A 16,888-nucleotide genomic window follows, 5' to 3' on the forward strand; every position below is an offset into this window, starting at 1 on the left:
TTGCTGCTACTAAATGTCCCCTATAAAAGTGCCCCCAGGTACAGTATGAAAGGCGGTGATGTATAGCCTATTCTAAAGAAAGTTTTGCCTCTGTTGAGAAACTTTCCTGACCTCTTGGCCGAAGAAGAACAAAATAATGTATTAACAAAAACACAGCCGGTTGCCAAAGAAAAGGAGTTCCTGTAAGGACTGAAACAATAAATCTCCTCCGTGCTGAACTCCCAGAGGGAGTATGCTGTGTTTCCTCCTGTTCTTTATCAAAGTCCCCAAAATAAGCAGGAATGGGCAGTGACTAGGCAGAGGCTCTACACACCTTTTTCCATGGAGTAATTAAGGCCTGCCGCAGAGCGAGAGAGCACTCCCTGCCCAGCTGTGTGAGGGAGAGCTGCCCGCACCACTACTGCCACTGCTACCACCAAGCATGAAGCTCCTGGGGACTGCCTTCTTTCTCCTAGCTGCACTCTGCGTGTGTGCCCTGGGACGTAAGTTTTTGGCTGTTTTAACCTCAGCAGGCTGTGAGCAAAAGCTTTTCTTTCATTAGATGGGTGTTCTCTTTTTTTTTTTTTTTCCCTTCTGATTTTTTGTTTGGTTGTTTTCTATGAGGTGTAGTGGTTGAAAGACTGTGTGCTGGAGGAGGAGAAGGTACTAGCTAGGACCTGCATTTAGCTGTGTTCTAGGAAAAACTTTCCTGCCATCGTGCTTTTTGCCATAGCCCTCTTTCTGGGTGTCGTGAAACTCCTCCATCTGAGAGGAGTTAAAAGCGCTGTATTTACAAAGGTTTTCTGTTCTGTTTTTTTTTTTTTTTTTTTCGTTGAACTAAAGCATCTGTTGGAGAGAGGGCTTTAAGGGGAAACTGAAACATCTGTCAGGTTTTGTGAACGTTTGGAAATCAAACCTATCCTGATGGATGTCCCTGGCTCTGTGCCAGCAGTAAGTTTTGTTGGGGGTATCTCTGAGAAACAAGTTTGGGCTTGCCCCAAAAAGATATGGGGACTTAAGGCATTTATCAGGTGCCAGATAATAAGGGATGCACGCCTGGGGGCAATGTTACTTACTGAGTGCAGTATCTTTTTAAAGTGATTCTGAGATTCACAGATTTAATCAAGCTTCACTGTGTTCACATGGTCATTGAACTGCTGTTTTCATTATTCATCAGCCTGGAAGATCGTGCTTTTAAAGGGGAATTAGCTAGAAAATCCTGAAAGGGTGAGAAAATCTGTAATAAGGACCAGAATCTATCACCACCTTTGTCAAAAGATGCATTTGAAGTCAAATCTGCTTTTTATCTGCACTTTAATTTGGTGGTCCTCTGGTGTGCACACTCAGAACCAGAGCTTCCATAGATGCCCGTAGATTGCCTGTAAATGATTTTATGAGTCAGAAGTAAAAATAGATAAAATAATGCCAGGTTAAGTGATCAATTAATGAACTTTTGCTCAGATTATGTGGTAAAATCTAGACATGTCTTTTGTGATGTAGCTTATGTGAGCCTGGGCTCACAGCTTTTTGAAAAAAAATCAATACAGGAGATTAAAAATAATGTTGTGCCAAAGAAAGAACTGCTTTTAAAACTATGTTAAGTACAAGCCACAAAAGTCTGTGTTGAGGTACTATTTATTCTCTGTCTGCTACTCCTAGTAAAAATAGCCTTCCTGTCATTGTTGAACCTTTAATTTCACAACTTCTGAAAAGCGAAGTGGAGTTGGATCAAAAGGAGCATATTTAACACAAAAGTCCATAGAGCTTATCAGAAGGCAGCACGCAGGGGTGGGAGGAATTCTGTCAGTTTTACACTACCCTTTCTTTTAAAAAGGATTTTCTCTCCTCTGCGTGATATGAACGGGGCAGAACTGATGACAGAGAATAAGCAAATTGCACATAGGATACGTTTGCTCTGAACAATTTTGGTTCTGTAGAAGTATTTTTGAACATGCTTTATCAAAAGGTAAACATGGTAGTGAAATTCTGTTGGCAAATTCATGTTAAGAAATGAAGAATATGTGTTTGGATTATGTGTCTCTGTCTATGTTGCCCAAGTAAAAGAGCATAATCTGGTCAAGCTTCTGTCTTTCTGTGCTGTCTCTAAAAATGAGTAATTAAAAGCAGGTTACCTGGACTTTTCCCACGCGTCACCTGTTAAAGCAGAAGCAGTTTTACTGTCTGATATATGAGGCTGGACCAAAGTCTTCGGATTTCCACTATTTGTGATCGTTGCAGTGTTCTGTATATCTGGGCTGTAACAGCAGGCTCTGATCCTCTGAAGATCACAAGGAGGCTGATATCAGCCTCCTGCGTGTTCGGGCTCTCTGTTTTGAACACTGGAGACAGCAGCAAGGCATTTCTCTGGTTGCTTAGAAACACCTTTAGTATTTTAATATTAAGCTCAGTAAAATATAGAGAAGGTCAAATCACACCCCAGTGTTTTAATACTCCCTCTACCAGGTTTTGGGGTAGTTTGTCTCTGTCTTCAAAGTTTACCAGGACAAGTAATATGTGGGTTTGCAGCCTCGTCATGTAATGCAAACAAGCTGCCTGTCCCTGCTTCTTTTTCAAACCGTGCAGAAGGGTGTTTCCGTCGTGTTTAGTAAAGACTGTGCCAAGTACCCTGCAGGGCTTCCAAACTCTATGCCTTACCTTCAGCCTGTATGTGGGCGGTGCTTTCTTGGTAGTTTTCTAACTCATCTTGGGATCTTGTGTCCTCAGAGTCCCAACTTTTTGGTGGGATCTACCCTCTGCCAGCAAATTACCGGAGGCCAGTATAGACCAGTATGTACTGGAGACCAGCCTCCAGTATATGTGGAGGCTGATGGCCTCCTGACAACCTGCCTCTGCTCTCCAGGCTTTTATCCACCCTTTTAGAGCTAAATGATGTGCTGAATGGAGGAGTTCCCCCATGCTCATCTCAGGGTTCTCAGTTCCAGCATATTGCCCTCTATTCTTCCCTGCCCCAAAACGGATCTCAAATTGAAATGCTTTCTGGGTTGGTTCATAGCATTTCCAGCTTTAAACAACAGACTGCACTGGAATGGGTCTTTATCACGGAAGGGTAGTGATCCAATGTAAATGCTTCTCTCCCTTTGTGATGTGTCCATAGCATACCACATCTTCCTTTCAGCCTGGGCACCCAGGTTTCTCTCCTACAGAAATGACAGCGGAAAAGAAGGGGCTTGTACCCCTCTCAGCATCAGTCTGGATGTGTTCAGGTTATGTATGCTGTATCTTGCCGCCTGGCATCAGGGATGCGCTACGGGTGAATCTGTTGATGTCTGATTAGTGACCCCTGTTGACAACGAACAGCACCTTTCACTGTCTTTAAAATTGATGGCACTACAAAATAAAACAAGGGTGCTTTTCACTTTTTTGGGAGCAAAACTTGGCATCGAGAGCCTGGTCCAAATGCCATGATTTGGAGCTGCTCCATTACAGCATGGAGCAACCTGAAGCTAGGCACTTCCCAACCCCTTCCTCATCAGGGGCTTGCTATAGCACCTGGGGCATCATCCCAGCCCTACAACACTGTGGTTTATGATAGCCTGAGGAGATGTTTCACCAAAGCAGGGTTCCTGTAGCGATCATACACATTTGCAATCACCCTAACTCTGCTATTGTCAATGTTAACTAGAGGAGATGGATAGTCTTTCCCTTTCCTGCCTCCCGTGTTCTCAGCTTACAAGTCTTCAAGTCCTTTAAAGAAATAAACTTTAAAATCAAGCACTAATTTAACCATTCTGAGCAGTTAAAACTTGATTGTGGTCTCCCCTCGCTCTGGGTTATCATTCATGGCTGTGCTCTGGGAGACACCAGCAATGCACAGGCTCTCACAGTCGGATCGCTCTCATCTCTGAAAATTTGAGAAATGTCAATAGGGTTTAGATAACCACCTGCCTTTTCGTGCTTTTAGCTTGCTTGAACCCAAACTCTGAATGTCTTAAGAGTTTTCCTGTTGTGAAAAGATCTTTTGGATGTTTCCACCCCTCCTAGCAGTTTGCAAGACTAGATTTCTCAGAAATCAAATTGTAGTGCTGGAGCTTATTGTAGCCTTTAATCGAGTTTTTGTTCCGGTACAGACTTTTTCCCTCCCTCCAATCTCCCCCCTTTCTTTCCCCCCTCCTCCCTGCTGCCACATCTATTTCATTTCTTTGAGCTGTCTCATGGTGGGCCAATTTTGCCTAATGGGTTTTAAAGGTGTATTTACTACTGGACAAAAGAAAACCATTTATTTTAGCCCCACACTGGAATGCAAGTTTACTGCATTTACTGAGGTTAGGAGCAGATGGCTTAATACCTGCTTGATAAGGAGATGATGATTTGCAGCCAAAATAAATAGAAACTGAATTTGAAGGGCATGTTGCCTGCAGCTCCAGACCTACGGATGCATAATGCCATATAACAGAACCAACAAATGGTTGTCTCATCTGAAAATTTACCAGCCTATTTTCTTTTTTATTTATCTTTTTCTTTCATCTGGTTTAAAACCAAAATTTCTTATTAATCTTCAGTCCTTTACAAATTAGGATAAAAGATCAGCTGAGGCTTATATTTCGTTTTGCTTTCCTAAATAGGAAAGGACCTTGATTACGGTGTCCAGTCATTTCTGTATCCGTCTGATCTGTGTGAAAAACCTGCAAAAATACACATTAAAATAATCTTAAAGAAATTTTCAACCCAAGGAAGAGAGCAATTTTAACTGGTACCCTTCGGTAGCCAAGCTAACACGCCAGGCCAAAGATGAGTCCCCAAAATCATGTGGGGACAACATCATCATTTCTATTGCTCATGATGGGGGGCTGTGTCTTCTGCTGAGGCAAACTCAAGAAAGACCCTTTAATGGGTGTTTAATTTGGCGATTCTGTAGATGGAGAGAGTGTGTTGGATTTGTGTGTGTGTGTAGCAGCTGTTACTTCCAAATACAAATCAGGAATTACAGACCGGGCTCCACTAGAAGGTAAACATTTACTTTTGGGTTCAGCTAGAGCTCTAAAAATAGGTGTCCAAAATTAAACAGAGGAGTTGACACCTGGAGTCACACCATGCCCTGCCACGCAAACCACTGTTGTTGTCCCAGCACAGTGGTGATATCTAGGCGTTTGTCTTGCCAAAGTGGACTCTTGGGTGTCCTACCACCATCACAGACCTACCTGCCAGAGGAAAAGAGGTTCGACAGAATTTTATGTGATGCAAATAACAGGGAAAGGATTTTCTAACTGCTTTTAAGTGGCCAGCAGATGCTTGCCTGACTTTGGTACAGGTGAAAATCCTGGTCTATTTATCAACAGATAATTTTTACAACAACTTTTAATCTCTTTTTCCAGTAGCACTACGTGCACCTGGGTGTTAGCTGTGCATTGTAGATAGCAACGTGTCTCAGGTTGCTGAAATCACAGAGCTGGTGGCACATGGTCATGCATCACATTTATCTGCTGCAACCTTTCTGCCTTGTCTTATCTCTGTAATGAAATTAAACGTTTTGCCAGGATAGGAGCACTACACCAGCCTTGCTCTCTGAAGACTTCTTCAAGATATATAATCATTTCAAAAAGCACATTCAGGTTGTCTTAATGCCTTGAGTTCTCAGGGTCGTACTTGGTTTGGGGAATGTCAGTGTAATCAAAACTTTAGGGTTAAATTAATTAATTAAATCCCTGATTATATTAATGAGATGCTTATGCTTCCTGCAGATTTCCTCTTTCATAATCTTTAGCAGGAGATTAATATCATATTTGGGCTTGACAGGCTTGGTGACTGAGGCAACAACTGGTGAGAAAAGCAAAAGGTTTGGATTTTAGTTAGTCTGAGGAAAACAGTGCCAGCATTTTTACTAACCTTTCTGGTCAAGAATTTGCATTATTTTCCTCTATAAATACACTACTTTTTTGTTGAGGCATGTTTTCATTGCATGATAATTATTTGCAGTGACCAGGGTAATTTTTTTTTTTTTACTAGTTTTCCCACTTCACATTCTCAACATTGAGTCTAGGTTTTTATTTGAAATACAGCGTTGATAACCTTCTAAATGTTAATATGCAAGCTGTTATTTATCCCAGTGTGAGGACACACAAAGTCATCTTTCTTTGATAGATGAATTACCCCTCCTCATCTCAGCATGGATTATATATCACACCAATATAGGTGAGGTAAATATCAGTGTTTGTGAACTCGTTCAAAGGCTGTGGAAGCAAAAATATACCACCAAGGGTTGCGAGATGAAATGGGGAACAAGTCAAGGATTGCTCTGACAAAAAGTGAAAAATTCAAGCGTTTTCACCCCAGATTCTAAGCTGTGTCACATCTAGGAATGAGTAGTGGCTTTGGGCAGGATTCATGACTAATCTTCCACTGTTGTTCAGGGTCTCCAGAAGCCAAAATACTGCCCTAGAATCACAGACGCTCTGAAACTCCTACCCAGCCATCCAAAACTCATCTCACCTTGACATCTGCAGACCGTCATGAAGGTGGAAGTCTGTGGCACGATGAAGGAAATATTTGGGGCCAGCATACAACTTGGTAAAAGTTACTCATTTATGCACCAGATTGTTGAAATTTCTTTCTGGAAAATGCTTAATTCTTTCAGTTATGGAGCTTTTTGGGCATTCTGCAGGATTAAACTCTGCTTTGCCAAAAAACACACAAGTTTTGGAAATGATAGGTGTTTGGCTGAAAGGCTGCTACAGTAGAGCAGCTTTAGGTTCACTTTAGGAAGTTTTTTCTCACTTGAGCAAGTAGTTACAGTCTATTAAGGTCTTTGCTGTGGTTCAGAAGGCAGCAATGTATTTACCAAACTGTGAGCTTCACTTGGAACAACTGACCAGTGTAGCTTTCAGCGTATAACAAGAGGAGGGACTTATTGAAGATGGATGCCAAATAACCCTACCTGCGAGACATGCTAATGACAGAGAGGGAAATGCACAGCACAGGTGTTAGAGGTGAGACCTGCACAGTGCAGGACTGTTTTTCTTTTTTGTTGTGTTCAGCACATTTTCTCTGCTCTGGTTCCAGTGGCTTCAGAGGAACCCATTATTTCCCTTGCATGCTGCTCCCTGTGCTAATGGAGTCGTGTGGCTGGTGCATCTTGGTGCTGCTGGACTTCAGTGAACTAGTGCACTATTTGCCTTACAGCAACGCTTCCTTGTAGTGCACTGCATCCTCCCAAACTGCTTTCACCTTGCCTTTCCATGAACTGGCAGAAAATACAATTTTCAAGGGCAAATACTGGAAAATGAGGATTGGTTATTTATGGAAGAAACAGCCGAAGGAGAAGACCAGAAGGATCTGAGTAGGAAGTGCAAATTGATTTGCAATAGTCCTAATCTTCAGAGGGAACTAAATTGCACTTTTATGGGCAAATAGTACAGGAGACACCTACAGATGTTCAACACCATGAGGTGATCAGCTCCCAGCTCTCCGTGACTTCCCAGTGCACTGACTGGGACCCAGAGTTTGGACAAGCCTGAGCACCCCAAATAAGCTATACTAGGAAGCTGGTTGTAAGTGTGGGTGGTGGTGGGGCTGCTGCTACAGTTCCCAATGTTCTTTGATAGCGTAGGTCCTCCATGTTGAGCCCTGCCTCAGGTGTTCTCCTACGAAGAACTTCATTTCTGAGTTCCTGCTTTGGAATCTAAAGCACGTGAGAAAAACACTTTGGTTTGGCATCTGAGCTTAGCTGTTGTATCAGATTGAACACCCATGTTATTTTGGATTTCTATCAGTCAGCTTTGTGAGATGTTTGCAGATGAAGGGCTCTTTCTCATCTGTGTGTGTGCCACTTACAGAAACCAGATCTTTCCAAAGCACATCTTTCATCCTTGCCTATAATATGACTCCTGTGAGACCGTACTCCCATCCCCATTTTGGGCTTTCCTTTTGAGATATTTCATACATTTGGTACTGTCCAGCCTGCCTACTGGGCATTATGGTAAAGGTGAGGGAGGGCTCAACTGAGCATGGAATTACATTAGTGACAGAAGCAACTCACCATGTTTCCACAGGAGCTTTCTCACAGGAATGGGTTTTTGATGCTCTGGATGCTTTTGGACATTTGTCAGGACCGGGTGCGGCTAGAGTGAGTGCATGGGCTGGGCCCGGATGTGCTAAAAATGAGTACATCGCAGCAGACGCTGCAGTGGCCCTTTCCTGAATTATATAATTAGTCACACTGTTGGGGATGAGGTGGGATCTTAGCACAGGGCTAAGAAAGCCCAGAGCAGAACAGCCACGGTTCTACCAGTGGCTGCACCACCGGCACATCACAAAGGAGAGCTGCCCGTTGACCTGGGCTCAGCTTCCCCCCTCCCGTGCTCTTTGACATCTGCTCTGCCCAAGCACGCTCTTTTCTGGGAAACAAAAATAGGTTTGCAAATAGCATGGTAAGGAAAAAGCACCGTGAGCATTACCCAGAGGACATCATTTGCTCTCCGCTCTCTGGGCGGGGGTGGCTCGCACCGATGCTCCTGCTCTTTCCTGTGCAGGGAAGGGGCTCTCCTTTTATCTTTCTTCCTTTCTACTCAGCAATGCACAACATGCAGAAAGCTCTTTCTTATATAAAACTGCACCCATTAAAGACGTTTTAAAATTGATTTGGCATGACTAATGCAAGGGGGGTGGCCGTTTGTTTTTCATCCTATAACATAACCCTTAGGAACTCCTACCTTTTATCTTGCACACAGACAGGCAAACATATCACCATCAAAGGGTGACAATCTGGTGGCTTAAATAGCTTTAAAGAGTTTAATTAAAACCTACTAAATAGGTTTAACAGGTTTAAATAAGGAGAGCTTGGAGCCTTTGTCCAAGGCAGGCTGGGGTGCTGATGATCATGCTGAGCACAGTTATTACTTTATGGAGTGCAAACAACGTGCTCGTCCCTCTTTAGCATACAATAATGAAGATATCCACCAGGTTTTGCACAGGAGCAGAAAGCACACTGAGGAAAGTTGCAGTTAGGTGCGCTTGGTTGGGAGTTTGCGTTTCTTCTGAGTTTATAAAAGAAGCGATGAAACTGGCGCAGATTTTGCTGGCCACATGTTTGGGGAGGTAAGGGTTGGTGTGTTTGGCTTATTGCAGGTGCTAGGTAAAACATGGGGGCACTCAGTCAGTGCTTTCCACTGTTGTTCTCATTGAGGAGGAACTCCTTGATAACCTACAGCCCCGTTAGCCAAGGCCAGTCCTCATCAGATGCTTTTCTGGTGGTTTTTGGTGGGGTGAGTGTGCGCAGGAACTGCCTGCAGGGTGCTTTGAGAAAGCTTTATGGAAACTGTGCTGCTTGCTTGGGTAACTAATCACAGAGTGGCTGGGGTTGGAAGAGAGACCTTACAGGTCGTCTAGACTAACCCTACCACCACGGGCAGGCACACCTTCCATTAGACCGCATTGCCCAAAGCCCTGCCCTACCCAATGTTGAACGTTTCCAGGGATGGGGCACCCACAGCTCCTCTGGGCAGCCTGTTCCAGTGCCTCACCGCCTTCGTGGTGCAGATCCCTGCCACCACGGTGTAGCTACTGCTTGGTGCTGCATTCGGGTGAGCTGAGGAGCACCGGGGCAGCGCTGGCACCAAAGTTTCATTTCCTGCCTTCGTCCTGTTCCCGGTGGGAGAAATTGCAGCGGCTCCCTCCCTTTCCTTCCTCTCCTCTGCTCTTGCTGCCGGGTGCCTTCAGCTGGCGATACCGGCCTGCAGCCCAGGGGCAGCAGCTCCAGGGGTCAGCAGCAATCCTGACTTGGGGCAGTGTCGTGCTGTTGGTGATCCAGCGTGGGGCCGTCATTAGGGACACGGCTTTTCCTTCACCAAGCGCTATTGTGGTGGGGATAGTCGTGTGCAGGTACCTTTACGAACACGTCCTGTGTCATGTATTGTTTAACACACCGAAGAAATAAAAAGCCGTGAAGGTTTTTCATTCAGGGCTTATTTCAGTTTCATGAAATTTGCAAATGGTTTTGTTAAATTGAATACCACCTTTGTTGCACACTGTTATCAGCTCTGGCCATCCACTGGATTGCATCAGAACCTGAATTCCTACAAAGAAAATAGCTGATATGGCCATAGGGGAAAGATGTAAAATGAGTCATGAAGAGCTGTATGTATGAAAAGGGAATTAGCTATATCAAATTAATTATTTTTAAAAAAACATTTTCACAGGTTCGCATCTTCTGTGTTTTTAATATTTGTTTTTAATTCTTGAATGTTTAAATTATAGATTTTCTTAATCTTGGTCTTAGAGGTACTGAATAGGAATAATGGAATTGATGTCTTCAAACAATACTGTTAAAAATGCCCCTAAATCTCTTCCAATGGAAGGTTTTGTGTTTTGGAAGCACCTATGTTTCTTCTAAAAAAAATTCTGCTTCCTGTTTTCTTTTAGTTAATATTCATAGTATGGACTAGCTATTTATAGACAACCAGCAACTAACCTATGACCACAATTCAGCACTGTTTGATTTTTGGGAAGTTTTGTGTCCTAATTTCAATCTTAACAAAATACTTCAGATAAAACTGGAAGTACTGCAGGGAGGACTCTTCTTAGGATTTATCCAAACAGAGTGGTAAAATTCTGTGGTCGTAAAACCATGCCTGACCTGAACCTGCAATTTTCCTGACAATGCATTTCTCTTGGTACTAGGTAGCTCTTATTTGTGCAATTTGAGTGGGGGTTGGGCTGCATCTAGTGGAGTTAAAATAATTTACAGAAATGCTGAGGGAGGACTGAAATAACAGCAGTGACTGAAAATGAATCTCTTTCCTTTCGCTGTCCTCAGTTACAGCTTTCTGCAGTATTTTCAGAGGCTTGACTCTGCACTGAACACATGCTCCAAACAAAGCAAAATATTGAGAAAGCTGTAAATGCAAACCTTGTAGCTTGTATCGATGTTCTTACTGTCTATTCAGGAAGATCCACAGATGCAGTTGAAATCTTGAACTGCAGATCTCCCCGTTTCTTGCAAAACTCCTTTAATGATAGCATGTGGTGCCACTGTGTAATGCAGTTTGTAGTTCTCTAGAAAAGAAGAGCATACTAGTATCCCTCTTTCATTGATTGGAAAATGGGGCACGGGGCCCCAGTGGGGCTGGCATCAAAATACCACTGGAAAACAGCCACAAGCATCAGTGGCAGCTACTTTGAAGATACTTTCGATGTATCTTGGCAGAACACTACCCTGAAATGTGCAGGAAGGTGTGCCCAGGATTCCTAAAAACCAATTAGAGTACTCAGTCTGAACCCTGGGACATTCCTGAGGAGGAAAGCCTCAAACCGTGTAGCTGCTGAATCTTACCACATAGAAGGCCCGTGTTGAAGGCCTGTTGGTACACCAAGAGTTAAAGCCTAAGTTTGACCCCTAAATTAATACATTCAGGTGCACTTGAGTTCTGTTTGGAGGGCTTGAGCAGGGTTGAGCAGTACCCAAAACTTGTTTTGGCTGTGAGCGTGTGAGAGTGATGTTTGTGCAATGGACAGTTGGCAGAAGATGAGCTACTCGTTTAGGTAAAGCACTTTTTTTCTTTGGAGGATGTTACAGAAAATTTCATTACAAAAGAAGAAAGAAATTTGTCTCAAGATTTAGGGTAGAAGGCAGTGAAGCAGGAAAGAGAAATGGGTAGGAGTGAAAACAGAAATAAGAAGTGCAAGAACTACGCCAGGCCTGGGGAAATACCAGGTAAGAGAATAAAGAGATGAAGCAGCAATAAATGAAAACGAAAGAGGAAACGTAATAGACAGCAGAGCTCCAAGGTAAGAGTAAGCAGGTTGTGTACATCGTCAGGCAGCAGCAATTTATGGGTAACCCTGAGAATTATCAGCACCAGCTCTTTTTGCAAGGACAGCCGTGCCTTTCTGCAGAAGGGACAACACGTCAGATGAAACGGGCAGCCTGCCCGCAGGCACTGCTGGAGCAGCTGTTACAGGGGGCTCCGCAGTGGTAGTGGGACTGGCAGGATTATCGTTTGCTTCCTGGAAAAAGACCACAATTTATTTCTGCTCATGTGGAAAGACAGAAAGCAAGAAAGCAGCCTGGACTTCTCCGTGTCTTGCGCGCAATTTAAAGGTCTGGGTTCATACAAACAAATATAATATGGGAAACACCACTTGCAGATTCTGCTTATGGCCTTGAAGTAGGGAAATAACATACACAGCACCAAAAAAAAATGGAATGTTTCTAGTCCAAAATTCCTTTATCTGTTACCTCTAGTTTCATTCCCAGCAGATGTAATGAGAAGCTTGCTTATTTTTTTCTCTGTTAGAACTCCTCAGCTACATGAGTGCTGCTGTCACTGCCTCCCATTAATCTTTTCCTCTCTAGGCTAAACAAATGCAAGCCTTGTAATCCTTCCTGAGAGGTCATTTTTTTCTAAACTCCTGATGACTTTTGTGGTCCTCTGTAACACCCCCACCTCCAGGCATTCATGCTCTTCTCAACATGCTCCGCAAGCTGGGCTGAGTGCTTCAGCTGTGGCCTCACCAGGGCTCATCTGTATGGAGGGGGTTCAATATCAACATATCCTCCTGCCTGCCTACTGCAAAGTCAAGTTAAAAAATGTTTAAAAGTTAAAGAGGGGCCATTTCACCATTTCTGTGGTTATAGTTTCTTTTCCAATAAAAATCATTTATTTTCAAAATCAGATACTGATACAAAAGTGGCCAGCATTCATTAATTCATATAATGAATAAAATCAAGATGTATTTTGAATAATCCATTTATCTCTAAAGATGTTTACATTTTACTTTTTTTTGGCATTCACTTTTGTATTAGCTGTTGTATGTGGTGTTTTAAACTCACTTAGTGCTTTGTGCTAGTCTGTAACACATAAACAGAACTGCTGATGTAATATCATGCAGTCCTTTCTGCCTTTTTTTTTCTGTTTTGATTATAGCAGTAGCAGGCACCTAATTAACACAAGGTCAAAACCCTCTTATCTTAGTCTTCCCAGTGTAAAGTTTAAAATAATGAGACAGAGGGAGGGAAGAGATGATGAGAGCTCCAGGCTCAGACCTTGGAGATCGAAGCCTACATCAAAAACTTGCAGTTTTAGGACAACTGTGGCTGTCGGTCAGTTCTGGCTGAACTCAGGGATTCCAGTGGAATTTTTAAAGAAAGTTCATTTAGTGTTTTAGTTGGATCGTTCTAAAATCATGCCTAAAGACCAGATACAATTGAATTTACTATTGTTTTAATTTTAGAACAAATGAACCATTTAAATCCAAGCCAGAGAAGACAATAAAGGCACATCCTGTGAACCTGAAAGGAAAAGAAAAATAATTTACATTTTCTCTTTTCTCATTTTGGCCTCATGGTCAGGGGTCAAATGCTTATCAGCTCTTCTTCATTCATATCTTGCCCTGCTACCCTTATTGTCTCACTGTCTCTGGGCCTTCCTGCCTAGACCTCTCATCTTCTTCCCATCCTGTTATCTTTCTTGCCCTTCTGACTTCTCACTCTATCTACTTTTAGACATGTTTTTCCTTTTCTTTGTGGATCTCCCACCTGGCAGCGCCGCCACCACCCTCCTTTATTCAGTCCAATGTCGTGCCTTAGCACCTCCCGGCTCCACGCGTGTTCTGCAGGCGCAGGGATGCTACATCACAGGTCACCCACGCTCTTTTGGCCGAGCTCGCTGCCAGGGAGAATGGCAAATAGGAGAGGGTTGTGTGAAGGAACTGCTGCCAAGTAGATTTTGGGTACTCCCACGGCAGAGTGGCTTTCTCGTATCAAAGGAATCACTGCATCTAAATTTGCCCAAAACAGTGCAGTTGTAGCTTTGGTTGGTTGTCCTTCATCTTATACAGCAGTCAATCTGACATGAACAGAAGAAACAAATCTTTCTCTCTTTCTCTTTTTTTCATCTGGCAACAGCCTATAATAGGTCAGAGTTTTGTTCTCAATCTCTTTTAATCTTCTTCTATCCCCCCCATCCCTCTTTAGTCACAACTTAACATTGCAAATAAGAGCATAGTAAGCCACCAGCTGTATTGGTGCTTTTAATCAACCAGTTCTCCCAAAATCTTGGCTAGTTTTAAGCATTTTTGCATGCTGCTTTCAACTTGTTCTTAAAGTGTACTTAATTATCCATCATTTTAAGGCAACAATTAATTCATAAAACTCCACTTTATTCTACTCTGCTAATCCAATTTATCTTAGTTTATCTCTAGACTGTGATAAAATCAGCAACTCGTGATTCATAACAAAACTGTGACTTAATTTCTCACTTTTATTTTTTTTAGTTTTGAGGAAATCCCAGCCCATCAACATGGTTATTAACTGGAACACCTTTAAAGGATGAATAATGAAAGTATTACAATGGGCTCTCTCCAAAGTTTTGTCGACTTAGGGAACGAGCTAATTGGGCAACCAGTGCATTTAGCTGGTGTTACAGACATTGTAGTTGCTGGGAGATGTTATAACAAACCATATGAAATGTAGGCACTGTTGAAAAAACATTTTGTTTTAGTGCTGTGGCCTTGTGGCACGGGGAATTACACGAGCTTTGTCACCAGATCTTATGAGAATGGAGAGATGGAAAAATGTTCAATGTTTACGGAGGCTCCCCAAACAAGGCTGCTTTTAGGTCTGTTTGGGTAAAATTTGTCTTCAAAGTATTTCGGTTGTGGGTTATGAACTGTTATTCCGGCTGGGTAACTAAACAGCAGGAAAGAAGAGTGTTTAAGATGCCCTGTGCGAGGGGCTTAGCCCAGCCTGACTGCATTCGTGTGCCCTGGGGAGCAGAGCGGGGCAGTCCTACAGGGGACTGATGGGCAAGGTCTTGGAAGCCATGTGTGACTCCATTGTGCTGGACCCCTTTGGTGGCACGGTGGCAAAATTTAATGTGGCTTTTGGTGAGAAGGGGTAGGAGTTTTGTGCTGAGACTGCTGGAGGTAACGAGGCTGGAGCAGGGGTGGGTAGGGCACCCTTTCGGAGATGAAGCCCATGAAGGGACAAAGATGTGCCCTGACCAAATTGGGCCAGCATGTGGTGCGATGTGACATCATGAAGGCAGCAGCATGCCTAGAAGAGACACCCACGAGAGGAGGCTCACTGGGAAGAGACAACATCCCAGCTGAGACCCACCAGAAGCACGTAGGTGCTGAAAGGGCTGATGGCACCATATGCTGCTTGAAGTGAAAACGCAGGGGCTCATCTGCCTTGACCTTAAAATGTGCCTGCAGAGCTAGTGAGTGCATTCTGTAATTTTTTTCCCTGTTAGATCTGTGACTCTGGCAGGCCTTGGATGGAGCTCGTGAAATGTTAACTGTGGCGCAGCGCACTGAGCAAGTGGAACGAAGCTGACTGTTCTGCCCCTCAGCCAAAAACCAGAAAACACCAGCAGATATTAACCATGAATGGAGCTGCACAAGAACACTGACATGCCATCCTGACTCAGTGTGGCGATGTTACGGCTTCCTAATGTCATGCTCCAAACCTGACAGCACCGGGGGATAAGTCTGTGCCACTCTTCCTTCTCCGCTCAGCTGCAGAGCTGTGCTTTTCCTCCCCACATGTAGCCCTTCCAGGCCTCATAGTGGTGTGCAATGCTTGTGAAGTGCAGCTCTTTTTGACTCATTGTAGGCTTTTTCACTCCTTTCATCACCCCCTTAGCTTTATTTTTTTTAGTAGAAGGATATGGACACCCCAGAAATAAGACTGAAAGTCTTATCTGAAACCAAAACTCTAGTTGAGTTGATCTGTCCTATAGCAGTTGGTGCTGTTATATTTTTTCTGCACAGCCAGGAGATCTAGAAATTGTTTTGCTTTTGTTATGATGATTTTTGTCTGTTTTGTAATATTGGAGATTTTCATCTGTTAACTTGACCTAGGATATTTCAAACTGCCATCATTTATTGCAATAAAATCCCTGGAGCTGGAGCACTGCCCTGAGGGCAATGTAGAAAATCAATCATTGCTCAACCTGGTGCTTCCTGAACCATGTTCTGTGAATTCTCCTCTTACCCTCACATACAGGGATCACTTTGATGCTGAAGATCCCTCCTGAAGTGTTTGCATTAGCCAGGGAACCACTAACTACATTTAATTGCTTACAGCAGCAATTCTCCTGCTCTAGGACAAGAGACTGGGTGCTCACTTCTGCAACTAGTTATTTTAGTTAACCCTCCACCCTGAAGACTCAGAGCAACTATGGTGGTACTCAAGAAGAAGAGGAGATCAAAAACCTTCAATGGCTCCAGTATTCTCCACACCAGTCTTAAGAGATGCTAACACTTTTTAAAAAAGCAACCTGTGGCCCAAGGAGGGAGGCCATAGTAGATGCTTCCCATTGGATCAGTGAGGGCAAAGCTAAGAGTCTGAGGATACAACTTGTACAGGTTGTAAGCAGAGTTGTATGACTGGGTTGTTTCTGTTAACAGACTTCTGAACTTGATTTTCAATGAAGTCCCATGCTGCTCTCTGCCTTGTATGCCTGTGTAATGCTAAATAGATCCAGATGATGACTAAACTAATGTTTCTTTTTTTGTGTTTTTTCAGAAGCTGAAATTCCACACACTACCGTCAATGCTCTTGTATCAACATTAAAATCTGGTAAGAGTCCAAATTCTCTGTTATCTGGTGTTCTGAAGGTCCCATTGCCTCTCTAGCTTTCATCTTTTCCAACTGCTGGGACAAATCAGGCAGATTGTTTCCTCTAAAGTGATTGCAGAGCAGTGTATTTCCATGGGGCTCTTACATAAGTCTGTTGAGAAGAAGAAAGGATTGAGGAATCTTAGTGAGGAGGAGGTTAACTGGGGCAGGCTGTATTTTTTTTTTTTTTTTTTCAGATAAAAAAGGCTTAAATTCTGTGAGTCTGTATGCTTAGGGAGTGGTTAAAACATGATCAGACATTAGCAAATGAGTTAAATATTCATAGTTCAAAAAGTTGTCAGAATAATTTGGGAAATAGCATCAGTTTGGGAT

The 16,888-nt window shown here is 43.2% G+C and overlaps 1 protein-coding gene across 5 annotated transcripts in view; it reads left to right on the forward strand.

The window, feature by feature from the left end:
• The first annotated feature begins 229 nt into the window (after positions 1-229).
• EMCN (endomucin) overlaps positions 230-16,888 on the forward strand; it is a 49,966-nt gene continuing 33,307 nt past the window's right edge. Inside the window, exons 1-2 of one of the 5 annotated variants that reach the window (XM_040556856.1) lie at positions 230-482; positions 16,463-16,516. In XM_040556856.1, the coding sequence (XP_040412790.1) occupies positions 422-482; positions 16,463-16,516 (115 nt within the window). In that variant the 5' untranslated portion in view covers positions 230-421. The remainder of the gene's footprint in view (positions 483-16,462; positions 16,517-16,888) is intronic. The other 4 variants (XM_040556855.1, XM_040556857.1, XM_040556859.1 and 1 more) reach the window with 4 other exon arrangements.

The sequence above is a fragment of the Cygnus olor genome, chromosome 4, assembly GCF_009769625.2.
Source record: "Cygnus olor isolate bCygOlo1 chromosome 4, bCygOlo1.pri.v2, whole genome shotgun sequence".
Lineage (NCBI taxonomy): Eukaryota > Metazoa > Chordata > Aves > Anseriformes > Anatidae > Cygnus > Cygnus olor.